Source organism: Phragmites australis, chromosome 14 (assembly GCF_958298935.1).
Source record: "Phragmites australis chromosome 14, lpPhrAust1.1, whole genome shotgun sequence".
Taxonomy (NCBI): domain Eukaryota; kingdom Viridiplantae; phylum Streptophyta; class Magnoliopsida; order Poales; family Poaceae; genus Phragmites; species Phragmites australis.
In genome coordinates, this window is record NC_084934.1 from 10,064,572 (window position 1) to 10,077,987 (window position 13,416).

The 13,416-nt window shown below is 44.0% G+C and overlaps 1 protein-coding gene across 1 annotated transcript; it reads left to right on the plus strand.

The window, feature by feature from the left end:
- The first annotated feature begins 1,049 nt into the window (after nt 1–1,049).
- Nucleotides 1,050–13,015, plus strand: LOC133891651 (cysteine-rich receptor-like protein kinase 44). The gene is made up of 10 exons (XM_062332384.1): nt 1,050–1,259; nt 1,386–1,846; nt 2,013–2,074; nt 2,281–2,351; nt 2,524–2,616; nt 2,763–2,860; nt 11,461–11,671; nt 11,773–12,013; nt 12,110–12,275; nt 12,397–13,015. The coding sequence occupies exons 2-10, from the start codon at nt 1,391–1,393 to the stop codon at nt 12,610–12,612; spliced, it is 1,614 nt and encodes a 537-aa protein (XP_062188368.1). The 5' UTR covers nt 1,050–1,259; nt 1,386–1,390; the 3' UTR covers nt 12,613–13,015.
- The last annotated feature ends 401 nt before the right edge of the window (nt 13,016–13,416 follow it).

Consider the following 13,416-nt stretch of genomic DNA (forward strand, 5'->3'; position numbering starts at 1 on the left):
GCTGATACCCCGACGATGGGACCCTTCGAGTCGTCGGACGATCTTGCGCGAACCTTCGGGGAACCGAGTCCTCGGGGGCTGCCAAGTGCAGCCCCGAGCACTCTCTCCCGAGCACTTGGGTGAGACCTTCGGGGAACCGAGTCCTCGGGGGCTACCACGTGCAGCCCCGAGCACTCTCTCCCGAGCACTTGGGTGAGACCTTCGGGGAACCGAGTCCTCGGGGGCTGCCACGTGCAGCCCCGAGCACTCTCTCCCGAGCACTTGGGTGAGACCTTCGGGGAACCGAGTCCTCGGGGGCTGCCACGTGCAGCCCTGAGCACTCTCTCCCGAGCACTTGGATGAGACCTTCGGGGAACCGAGTCCTCGGGAGCTGCCACGTGCAGCCCCGAGCACTCTCTCTCGAGCACTTGGGTGAGACCTTCGGGGAACCGAGTCCTCGGGGGCTGCCACGTGCAGCTCCGAGCACTTGGATGAGATCTTCGGGGAACCGAGTCCTCGGGGGCTGCCACGTGCAGCCCCGAGCACTCTCTCCCGAGCATTTGGATGAGACCTTCGGGGAACCGAGTCCTCGGGACTTAGTTTCTTCTTCTCCTGCAGGGTGGACCCCGCGGGATGGTGACATGTGGCGGACGGCCGGTCCGGTCTTGGGACTCAGGGACCCCTGGTTCCTAATACACCGACAACCTGCATACCATGAGACAAGCAAACATATATCTTCAACTCCAATTCCAATTAATCCATAATCAATATGCTCAAATAAAATCTCCAATCATATCAAAGCTCATGCAAAATCGAAGATCATCAAACCAAATAAATGATAATATCATTCACTCATCATAAGAAAATAAAAATACATTTCAACTTAATTTCTCAATATAAAAATGGCTCACTCAAGTACTCAACTCAAGGGCCGTCATGGAATCAATCTTCACACACAGGGAGTGTTATTTAACCGCTGTCGCTGCCGCTGGGAACCAGCGATGCCTCGTCATATAGGTGGTAGTTGAGATATCAAGGTCCAAATCTCTTTTCCACATGGATAATTTTGTTCTCTTTTTAAAAGAAGACCTGGACCTAGATGGTCTCCATGGTCAGGTTATTTATGGATCCTAAACTCATAATGAACATACGTTGGTTGCAATCGGGGAGAGTCAATCATTCATCCTTTCTGTCCCTGGGAGCTTTCTGAAGGTTTGTCTGGGCAGATTGAAGGCTTGTCAAAGTTAAGCAAAGGCGAATCATCGAGAAGGGAAAGAAAGGTTTGTTCTGTTACTCAGTTGCATGTGTGTGCTTGCTTTCTTAATGATCATATGGTGTACATGTAGGAATAAGATTTCCTTGGAATAGTTCGGATAATGAATCTTACTTGTTTTATCTGTTATCAGGCGAGATGGCACTGTGGGGTTGTCTGGGGCAGGCTGCCAACATAACGCAGCTGGCCGGAGTAGATATCTTGGGCATTATCACCTTGATTGTGAAGGGTGTTCTGACGGTCCGCCGGAACCAGGAGGAGTGCAGGCAGCTCTCCAGCCATGCTTCGATGATGGAAGACCTGCTGCGGCGGTTGGTGGCCTCAGAGGTCATAGAGCACCCAGAGACATGGAAGCCGATACTGGGGCTCCGAGGCACCCTTATCCGAGCATACATGCTCGTCAGATCCTGTCAGCATAGCAGCTACGCATACCACTTCTGCATGGGCTGCGAGGTCGCCGACCAGTTGCACTCGGTGAGGACAGATATGGGTGTCTACATTTCGTATCTGTCGGCACTTTTACATAGCATCAACTATGATGAACTCACGGTCATCGGGCATACTACGCAGGAGATCAGGAATGCTCTTACACAGGTATAAATGTACAATCAATACAAAAGATTCACTTTATGTTTGGGCCAGTGTACAACAAGGGTGGTTGAATAGGAGAATTATATTCAATCATCCTTGGCTCATCATTCTTAATACCGGTAGTCTTCTAACAACATGAGAGTGTGTGAGCCTAATTTTGTTATTCTAGGATGGTGGACAAGTACCTGCTGCTGCTGGGTCATCAGCTTATCATTTCGACCGCAATTACAGGTACAGTATATGGTTAGACATGTGTCTTTCCCTGTTCTAGAATTAATTGATATAACAACCACTTTGCATTATTTAAATGGGTATTTTATACACTATATTTTTGCTGTTAATAAACCGTCCTTAGCCTTCAAACTAAAAATGTTACTCATTTTATTTGAGCCATTAGCTAATTCTTAAGAGTTGTTAACGACATCCGGACATGATAGGGGCACGGTGGGTTTTGCAACGGTTCAGCTGGTAACAGAATCTTCCATAGTTAATGAAGGCCACTTGCCAGGTACCTCGCTTTTACAGACTCATTGGCAAATCATAGAATTGTCAACTAAAGGATCTTTTCTTGAGTTAATATTTTATTATGTTATTACCTATCAAACTTTTCTTGAGTTAATATTTAATGCACTATGCTTACGCTGCATTTCTGCATTCCCTCTAATTATTGATCTGACCAGAAAATCAACGATCAAGATGGTGTTGTTGGTGTCCATGGAAGGAGACATCTACTGCTCCCAACATTAACATGCTCATTGGCCACCGCGAAACAGGTATTATCATAGCGAGATGTAATAGTATACACTAAAATTCTGCATGTAAGATCCTGCGTTCTATACTTATTAACGTTTCAATGCTGAAAACAAAATACATCTAAATGAATTTATATTGAATCCATCCATCTTTCTGTAACAAAAAGGTCCTGCAAAATTCACATTCTCTCAGTTGGCGCGTGCTACAAGTTACTTCTCACTGAAAAACGCAATCGGCTTTGGTGGTTCAAGTATTGTTTACAAGGTACAGCTTTGAGTTAGCTTTGCTTTTGGCCTCCTTCTGCACTCAGCAAAAAGTTGCATATGCTTTCCTCTTGATCTTTTACATTCAGCAAAAGGATTATCGATCCTTTTATTGAGTTGTTTCCCACCTCCTCTCTAGTACCCAGATAAATATAGTAACATTTAACGTGAGAGAAATTGAATGGTAGGTGGCTAGAATGAGCTTGAGAGCTTGGGGAAAATATATGAGGAGGGAGAGGGGAAAATACCTCTCTTACCCTTGGTACGGTACATGATTTATAACATATACAATTATATAGATTGGGCTGATTCCTTACATGGGCCTATTTCTAGGTTATTAGGCTATCCCTCAACAGTACTCCATCAGCAGTAGGCTCCTAAGCATAAGAGGCCTATGTCTATAACTAAGGATAGCCCTTAACCTCTTAGGAATAGGAGCATTTACTCTAAGAACCCATGGCACCAGTACACTTCATTAAAAACTCTAGCCTAAAAATCCAGTGGGAAAAGGCTTGCAAAAGAGCGCGTAGCAGGCTGAAGCCTAACAAAGTCAAAGGAGCCACATCGCTCGAAGTCATGCGGCTGCTGCGAGGCCGAAGGCATAGAACCATAGCCTTCGGCTCGACGAAGATGAAGGAGAGCTGTGATGACAAGACTCGATGAAGTCGTGAGTGGAGATTGGCGGTGGCACCTAGCAAAGTCCCTCATCGATGAAGCTCGATGTAGTCAAAGTAGAGCCGCAGCGGCGAAACCCGGAGTCGCAGTCCATTAGGTCTACTTCGGTGCCGATGAGGCCTAGCGTAGTCATAGTTGAAGTCGCTGAAGTAATTGAATGAAGCGAACGAAGTCAAAATCGACAAACCCCCACGGAGTATTCGATGAAGCTTGCCAGAGTCGAAGGCGTCGTACCCCCTGGGTGTACTTAGTGCCTTCGGGAGTACTTGACGAAGCATGCTGTAGTCGAAGGTGAGCCGAATTTTGAAGTTGTCGGCATAGCTAAAGTCGTCATCGTCGATGTAGCCGAATGAGTCTGCGATGTCGGTACCTAAACGAAGCCGAAGGAGTCACACTCCCTCCAGTGTGCTCCGGTGCTGACGAAGCCTGGCGAAGTCAAAATCGTTGATGAAGTCGAAGTCAAAGTAGAGACACGACGGCGAAGGTCAATATAGTCAAAGTCGTGAATGAAGTTTCGCAGACCGATAAGGTTGCAAGTGCAAAGCCGTGCGAAGTCAAACGGAGGTGTTTGTTCAAGAGCGAAAGTTAAACTCAAGTAATGCTCTAATGTTGGTCGCCAAACCCAATATTACCTCCTACTCCCTCTTTAACTAGTGCTATAGAATAGATTACGCATTCCGTCCAATACTTTGAACTATGCCCGGTGAGGGCTTGAGGAATGTTGAGGCAGTGACAGTCAAGGATGCTACCCGAGACCCTCGATGGCTTGAGCCAGGGGCTTCATGTTCCCTTGGTGTTTCCTGATGAAGCTGAGGGAGTCAGGCATAGTCTGATGTCGACAAAGCCTAGTAGAGACAAAGTCGATGAAGCCGAAGGAGCCGTACTCCTTCCGGCACGCTCTAGTGGCGACGAACCTGGTGCAGCCGAAGGAGACGTACTCCCTCCCACGCTCTAGTGGTGACAAAGACTGGTGGAGCCAAAGTTGATGAAGCCGAAGGTGCCGCACTCAGCCATACTTCGCGTGTCGCTAAAGCATAGCAAAGTCAAAGGCGTTGTACTGCCTCGGGCGCTCTCAATGTCTCATGGAGTTCCAACAAAGCCTCCCAAAGTCGAGGTTGAGCCAAGGTCGGAAGGAGCTCGATCCACGAAGGCCGATCCCTATTGCAGAAAGACTAGCGCCAAATCGGAGTTCGATCCACGGAGGTAAAACTTGACGCAGAGAGTCTAGTGCCGAAAGCTCAATCTGCGGAGACGAATCTCGACGCAGAGAGTGTACCACCAAAGCAATGCTCGATCTGCTAAGGCGAACCTCGACGCGGAGAGTCTACTGCTAAAGCAGAGGTTGATCCACAGTGGCGTTCCTTGACATAGAGAGTCTAGCGTCGAATCGATGCTCCATCCACGGAGGTGAACCTCGACGTAGAGAGTCTATCACCGAAGTGATGCTCAATCCACCGAGGCGAACCTTGACGTAGAGATCTAGCACTGAAGCAATGCTAGATCTGCGGAGGCAAACCTCGACGAGGAGAGTCTAGCACCGAAGCGACGCTCAATCCACAGAGGTGAACCTCAACGCAGAGAGACCATCACCGAAGTGAATGGAGTCGTACTCGCTCTGGCACACTTTGTTATTGGGTCTTCGGTCCTTAGACCCCGGCCCTTCTTAGGCGGTAAATCCTTATAATACGTCCTCGAGGAGTCCTTAGGCTTCGGCACATCATCGGTGGCAAGTTCTTAGATTGCGGCTTCGAGGAGTCCTTAGACTGCTAGGCGGGGAGCCCTTAGGTTTCTACCCGTCTTCTCTATACGGGAGCCTTTAGGCTTCAGTCCATCTTCAACGGCAAGTCCTTAGACTGCAGCCTCGAGGAGTCCTTAGACTACTTAGTGGGTAGCCCTTAGGCTTCGACCCATCTTCTCCAATGGGAGCTCTTAGGCTTTGGCCCATCTTCGACGGCGAGTCCTTAGACTGTGGCCTCAAGGAGTCCTTAGACTGCTCGGTGGGGAGCCCTTAGGCTTTAGCACGTCTTCATTGTGGAGGGTCCTTAGGCTTTGGCCTGTCTTCAGCAGCGGGTCATTGGACTCCAGCCTCATTTTTTATGTTATGTATGTGTGCAGAAAGTTAACACTTCAATGCATAGGAAAAATTAACACTTTGGAGCGCTTATGCCATGTGTGCATGCGAAGGGTGAATATTTCGAAGCACTCATGCCACGTATGCAAATAAAAGGTAAATATTTCAAAGTGCTTGTCCAATGAATGCATGCGAGAAGCAAATATTTCGAAGCACTCATACAACACAAACATGCAAAAGATAAATATTTTGAAGAGCTTATGCAAAGTATGCATGCGAAAAGCAAATATTCCAAAGTACTTATGCAACGCACACATGCAAAAGATAAATATTCTTAAACGCTTATGCAACGTATGCATGCGAAAAGCAAATATTCCTAAGCGCTTACGCAGTGCTCATGTAACATTCCAGAAACCTCCACAAGCCTGGAATGCTACTAAACTACCTACCAGCCATCGAACAAGAAAAGTTCAATAGCATCTCCCTAAAAATGAGATAACATGAAAGCAACAACAGATAGAGATATGTCATAAAAGAAAGAGGAATAATACACTAACAAGATTTCAAGCACCCTAACAGGATTAAGAAGCAACTCCAAATCAAAGACAAGCCACGACATAAACATTCACAAGCAGATAACCAAAGGGATTCACTAGTGAATAAAACTAAAGGCATTATCAGATATCACCACTATACAAGTGGTAGTGAATTTGTATGTGATATGAAGCTACACCATCCCAATGCTCGTCAACTTAAGAAAAACCTTTTACCGATGAACCTTAATGATGAAACTTAGGACGGTTGGGAGCGGTACTTCCCTGCTCTTCTTGTTGTTGACCACTGCTACTCACGCGGTCACGCCTTGCTGTTCCTAGTCACGATCTCCTGCTGTCATGCTCTGTATCTCCTAGTTTATCCGCACAATAGGGAATACCAGCCGCCAGCACACAAGAAGAACCAGCAGCCAACACAGCAGCAACGCAGGAGGATCTGGCCAGCAGCAGCATGGATACAGTAGATCAGCAAGCCACACAGGGAGATCAACAGGCCGCAAGGAAGATCATGTGGCGGCGCTGGGTAGCAAAAACAAGTCCAGGGCAGAGGAATCGTAGCGTAGTAGTGGGCAGTCTCCTTTGTTTTTTTCTTGTTACCACGAATTATCACGAGCGTCTAAAATTCCATTACTCGCAATTTTGTGATCCAAACTCCAAACGAGACATACGAATACTCAAACAAAATCATTTCAACGGACTCTATGCATCCGCAGTCTCCGATCCTCGATTCTAGATCAACATTTTATAATTATTTTTTATTAGATTTTGGGTATTACAGCTCGCGTGCGGAAGATTTCAAAACGCTTATGCAACGTATGTATGCATGTGAAAAGCAAGTATTCTGAAGCACTTATGTGATGCTCACATGCCAAGCATGAATATTTAGACGCAATCATACAATGTACACTTTGAATAATTTAAAGTTTCGCCATTTGTGATGTCACTAGAGCCCAGGAGCATTTAAACATAAGAAACTTCCTAAAACAACTAGGTGGCTGGTTGCTCCGCCGAGGAGCAGCGCAACGTATGCACCCCCAGATTAAGGGTATTCGTTTTTTGCCACTCTGAGAAAGTGGCAATTGCTTAATTGGCACCATGTTCCACGCACATAGACTTAGAGTGGCACGCATATCATCCTTAGCAGTAATTACCACTTCTTTATAGTGGTAACTGAACAATTATCCTCCAAATCAATGCACATCTTATTGAAGGCTGTGGGCGGCTGTCATAACTTAGTCATTAGAAACTGCGTATCTTGAATACAGAGCCTTGTGCAATTAAGAAACCCAACATGCATATCTAGATTCATAAACAAATACTTGAAATTAATATATAGCAAGCGATACCTGTTTGCTATCTTTTTATCCCTTTCCTATGTTACCACCACTCTCATGAATACCAGCCGTATAACGGAGAACCATTCTAAACTAAATAATAATCGACTAGCATATTTGAAGAAAGGAAGACAATGTTTACTGGACTCATTAAGCTCTGTAACAAATAGATGTGCCTTTAAATACTTTGGTATCAAGACATAAACTCGTATGCAGACCCTGCAAGATGCTGTGTACTACTCTACTTATGTTCCCTTTTACTTGTTATTTAGGACATCGATACGGTCTTCAATAAACATATTTAACCATTACTTTTTAGATAAAAGTTGATAAAAATTAAATGATATCAAAATATTTTTCATGACAAATTCACTACTATCATTTTCATATGTCAAATCTTAATAGCTTTATATATATTAGTGGTTAAAGTTTTTAAAATTTAACTACATATATCATAAAATAACATCTATTTGAGAACAAAGGTAATAATACTATAAGTAAAACCGGTAGTCATAGCACTTATGTTATCCGTGCCAGCTATAATAATCAACTGAGACATCACAGTATGCACACACAAAAAACAGAGAATAATGTAGACGAGAAACTGAAAGTATAATCTACAGATCTCAGAGATGAACTATTATGCCACCGGGTACCAACACAGAACAGAGACAACAATAACCTTGACATCTCACTCGTTGCAAACACAAGCATCCGATGTTAGTATCAAAGATCACGAGGAACAATTCCGTCCTTGAAGGCACAACCCCAGGAACGGGTGGCTGGATCCCTCGATAAATAGCCATAAGAGAAATTTTCCTAACACTCAGGTTTGGCTGTATAATTTAGCTTAAATGTGTTTACACTTTCATTTCTCTTCTCGTATTTCGCTTCCTAGGTTGCCATTCCCAGCTGCCCGCACATGACAGACTACAATATAAAAAATTCTCCATGGAAGACAAGAAGCGGCCATAGGCAGGAGCGGTCAAGAGTACCGCGGGCGCGCCGGGCACAGCCCAGCCCTAGTTCCACCCCCGGCGAGTGGTTTCTATTTTTTGGATTAACACAGTGGCTTGGCAAATTGGGGAACCAATACAGGGGAGAAACAACCCAAGGGTGGATTGAGTTCATCCTCCTCCCACCACCCAATCCCCTCCATGGGGGGTTTAATCCCTTGATTTGTTTGTTTTAGTGCAGTATATATACGTACAGTAGACAAAGACTAGAAATTTATAGTTCAAGGATTCACCTTTTCCTCAATGCATAGCTTGAAGCTAAAGAGCAAATCCAAATCATATAACACCAAATGCATGTACTTAGTGCCTCGATCAAATTAGAAACACAACACAGGTCACTATGGCGATTTAAAAAGCACACATACATACGCCATCACGTATCTCATGCATGTACTGTGTATGACAAAATATCTATTGAGATCTATATGACAAGTTATACATATCACAGGGATGGAACTGGAACAAGACAATAATTTTACTAGAAAGCAAGCAAAGTCCTATTTGTAAGTTCTGACACCAGACAAGGCCAAGGACTTGGCATCATTTGACATGAATAGCTTGTTTTCTCTTGGTATGCACACTTACAGTACCTGAACCAAACAAACATCACTGCCATTTAGCTAATAATGGTTAATAAGTTCTCCTAGCAGAGAAATAAACTAGCGATGAGAGAAGATACAGAAGTGAAGAACCACATGGGTACAACAGAAAATATGCTAGGGTCTAATAAAACGTTATTTCTAATGATCGATATATGGAGCTTAAAACCATGTACATATTGTCAACAGCCTACACTGTGGCATAGTTTGCATTCCTGAATTATACGAGTATATTCAAGCATGACTCTGCACACATATTCATAAAATATCATGGAATCACAGTCCTTGACAGACAGATACAAAAATCAACCTGACTCTGCATCGTCAAATGTATCAGCGCAAAAGAACACATTTGCCAGCTGACACGCACTAAAGCGCAAGCAGAAGTCTGAGACTGTTCTACCTTACGGTTAAAAAAATAAATACTACAGTCTGCACTTATTTTAAACTCTAGAGTGGAAATAATTGAAAGATCAATTAAAACTTTACATCAAATTTTTCCTTGTGCACACTGCACAGAGGAAAGTAAGACAAAACCAGAGAAGTATATTCCTTTTACGAGTTATGCACCTGCACCTTTTGCTGGAGGTTATTCTTAGCATTTTCTATGATTATTAAATCATTATACTACAAGGCAAAGATTTCAGTACAGGAAAAATAAGTTTAATCCTTTGCTTTCCTCACTGTTTGAAGACTCTGTTATTCGAGGGCACTGCTCGACAACTTCACCAATCCATTTATCGAGGCAAGTAAAGACCTTAATTTCTCTTCCCTGCCTCCTTAGGTGCGTGACTGGGATTCACCTAATTTTAGATTATGTCCGATACTCTGAGGCCTTTTGTTTAGTAGTAAAGGAACACTCAGATTGGAGATGTGAAAATTTTCGACATGTGAATATGATCTCCTATATCGAAATGTTAAGGATAAGTTTCAGAGATTAGAGAAAAACTTTTTACTCTTTTTTGCCATTAGCAAACAGAGAACCCCTGAACAGAGAAAGCCCCTCTATAATTCAGTTGAATGAAATTTATTGGCAAATCACGAATTGTCACACCAAATGGAGATGGTACTAGATCCCCCAGACTGCATTATTTCAGATCCTATGCTAGAGGATGCAGGAAACAACAATAAATCTTGTGAAACGATAGCAAATCTTGTGAAAGATGGTTACAACGTAGTGCTGAAGAATTCAACTCGCAGTTGACGAACAAAGTTGCAGGCGCCCGCTACAGATTGTGGGCTCAGTCCCTACCACACAGATGCTGATGAATAGTCGGTGCCGTCATCGTGTGGCAGATCTGTGAGACAAACGTCAAATTACCATCGCCCACTACGCAAAACTCTAGGAGGATGGGCGTAAGGAGGAGAGGACAGCGAAGGGGAGCAGCAAGTACCGGCTGCCACGGAGGGAGAGCCGCTGTGGAAGGAAACCCGTTGGTGAGGAGGACCACCGGAGTCAGGGGAGGCAAAGGCAAGCAAGAGGGTGATGGGAGAAGAGGGTGAGCGCTCGCGAGTGGCGGCGTTCCCGATCTTGACCGACGATTTTTCATACCCACATGTATCAACGCGGTTTTGTGGGAATCATTCCAACCCACGCTCGTTTTGTCCACCATGGGGTTTCTTCCCCAGTGTGGATCAGCTTCCCTGGGTGATCGGGATTGGGCGCAGATCCTGGTCCATCCAAGCCTATCCAAACAGAACCTAAAGGGTTGCGTGGGAACTGGGCTGCTTACCTCCCGAAGTTTGTTGGCCCATGTAGGCGGAGGCCGCACCAGCGCCCACTCGAAGTTGGGCCTTGTCATCCGAAGCATCTCCCCCATGTGGTAAAAAAAAAACACAAGGTGAGAGAAATTGAATGGTAGGTGACTAGAATGAGTTTTAGAGACCGTGACTCGTAAGGCTTTTATATAAATATATTCGTACGTTGTAACGAAAATATAAAATATTGGACGCGATAACATCAAGCATACGAAATAGGAGAAGATTATTGACTAATTTTCCTCTTTATTTATTTATTTATTTATTTTCATTAATAAAATAGGTCCTATATCTATAACCGGTAACGATGTGGGGATGATGGATGCTAAAAGTGAGTAAATTATTTGAATTTTAAGAATTTTTATTTGATACGAGGATAATATGGGAAATAGGTAATGTGGAAACCCACTCATGCTTTAATATAGTAGTAGGGATACATAATTTACAACATATGTCATTATATCGATGGGCTTATTCTTTACATGAACCTATTCCTAGGCTATTAGACTGGTTCTTTATCTAGCCTATTCCTGAGGTATTGGGCTATCCCAACAAGTTGCATCGTCAGTTGCACATTGTATTCACGCATTGCAGGGTCGACTGCACGATGGACTTGAGGTAGCTGTCAAAAGAGCATCATGTCAACGGAATGCTCCGTTCAGCCATTTTGAAAGTGAAATTGAGCTGATTCCAAAGCTTCGGCATGCAAATATAGTTAAGCTTCTGGGATATTGCAGTCAAAAGAGCGAGAGGATCTTGGTCTTTGAATATATGCCAAACGGAAGCTTGGATTCCTTCATATACGGCATGTTTCAACTTTCAGTTAGCTTTATCTACTGTGTTTCAACTTTCAAGACCAAACTATACTTTATGCATTTACTTACGCAATACTTTTAGCATTGACAGGCGAGAGAGCAATGGAGGCGCCACTGGACTGGCCTAAGCGCTGTCAAATAGTCGAAGGGATAGCTCAGGGAGCTCTATATCTACACAAGCTATGCGGGCCACACATAATTCATGGGGATTTGAAACCAGGCAACATACTCTTAGATTCTGACTTGAATCCTAATATTTGCGACTTTGGAATATCCAGAGCACTGAGGCCAGGTGCAGATGTAGACTGCACTGGCGTTGTGGCAGGCTCACGGTAAGATTGTGTTTTATAAGATCTTATTCTCTTTTCTTTTCCTAGGCTACGAAAATTTCTTGCAAATGCTGTAGTAATTTTATCTTCATATTTCAGTGGGTTTATCGCCCCCGAATATAAAAGAGGAGGCTGCTTGTCCGTTAAGTCCGACGTGTATAGCTTTGGTGCTACACTACTTCAGATCATTAGCGGAAAGAAACTCCCTCCACCTCCACTTGCACTAGCAGATGAATCACGCGACTACGGGCCTATGAATAAGTGGGTAGGTGAACCTCTGAATACTGCTCTGTCCTACAATGCACTCTTGTGATGACAACGATAAGTTCAAATCTTACATGTTACACCATTTTTGTTGGTCGCTAATCGGTAGCACCTTCATTCAGGCTTGGGATTTGTGGGTAGCAGGAAGGCTGCTGGAGTTCATTGATCCGTCGCTGCATCGTGAGCCTCGGAAGGCCGAGATAATGAGATGGGTTCAGATAGGATTGCTGTGCGTTCAGGAGCGTCCAGAAGAGCGACCGAGTATGTGGGATGTTCTGATGATGCTGAGCTGCGAGAATAGCATCCTTCGACAACCCAATATGCCAGCTTACTACTGAAACAGAGATTCCATATGCTAGCTAGGTTCGAGTTGAAGATTGCATAAGTTAAGTTGAAACCAGATGAAGCACTTACCCCGGCTGTTGCAAGTTCTGATGCTCTTCAAAGCTGAAATGCAATAAAGAATCTATTTGAATTATTATGGTCGTAAACAACTTTCTGTGGATTATGGGTTGGTTTGGCATTAGGAAAGGAATATTTGGGCTATGTTGGTCTAGTATTTGTTATAGGTTGTAAAGATAAAGGAGGAACATGACTTTCCAAGCTGTGTCTGTTTTCGCATAATTCAAGGCTTCTTTGGATATGTAGGGATATGACCTAACCCCTTTGAATTGCAGGGAATTCCTACCAACGCAATGGAATTTGATCTAATCCATATCCAAGTATCGCTCTTTAATTCTATATTGACTCATAACTTTTTTTCATGAAGAAGACCTAACAAATTAAGGTGTAAGCAAGTGGCGAGTCACATTTTGAGAAGCGTGCAGAAGGTTTCACAGTTAGGTCTCAAAACCGTGGGAGGATTGGAGGAGTATGTGGCACCATCACGAAGCTTGCGTCAAGGCAGAGCTAAGTCGTAAAGGCGCCGCAGTTATTCGATGGATGGAGCAAGAAATGGACTAAAATGTCCTCAGTGGTAGGTAGGAGTGTATTACAAGAGAGGGTTATTTTTGGTAACAAGCTAAGAAACTTTAGGATCAAGTTTTAGACTTATAAATAGAGGAATAGGGCTATAGGAGGAGATGAACCAGTCACTTGAGCCTATTGTGCCACTCATTTGAGAGCCTAGTGCTAGGGTTTTA

Bases quoted from the DNA above. Each gene is read 5' to 3' on its own strand.
- LOC133891651 (XM_062332384.1), top strand. From the start codon at position 1,391: ATGGCACTGTGGGGTTGTCTGGGGCAGGCTGCCAACATAACGCAGCTG. The intron at 2,352-2,523 runs GTACCTCGCTTT...TGATCTGACCAG, and splicing joins TAATGAAGGCCACTTGCCAG to AAAATCAACGATCAAGATGG. The intron at 2,617-2,762 runs GTATTATCATAG...TGTAACAAAAAG, and splicing joins CATTGGCCACCGCGAAACAG to GTCCTGCAAAATTCACATTC.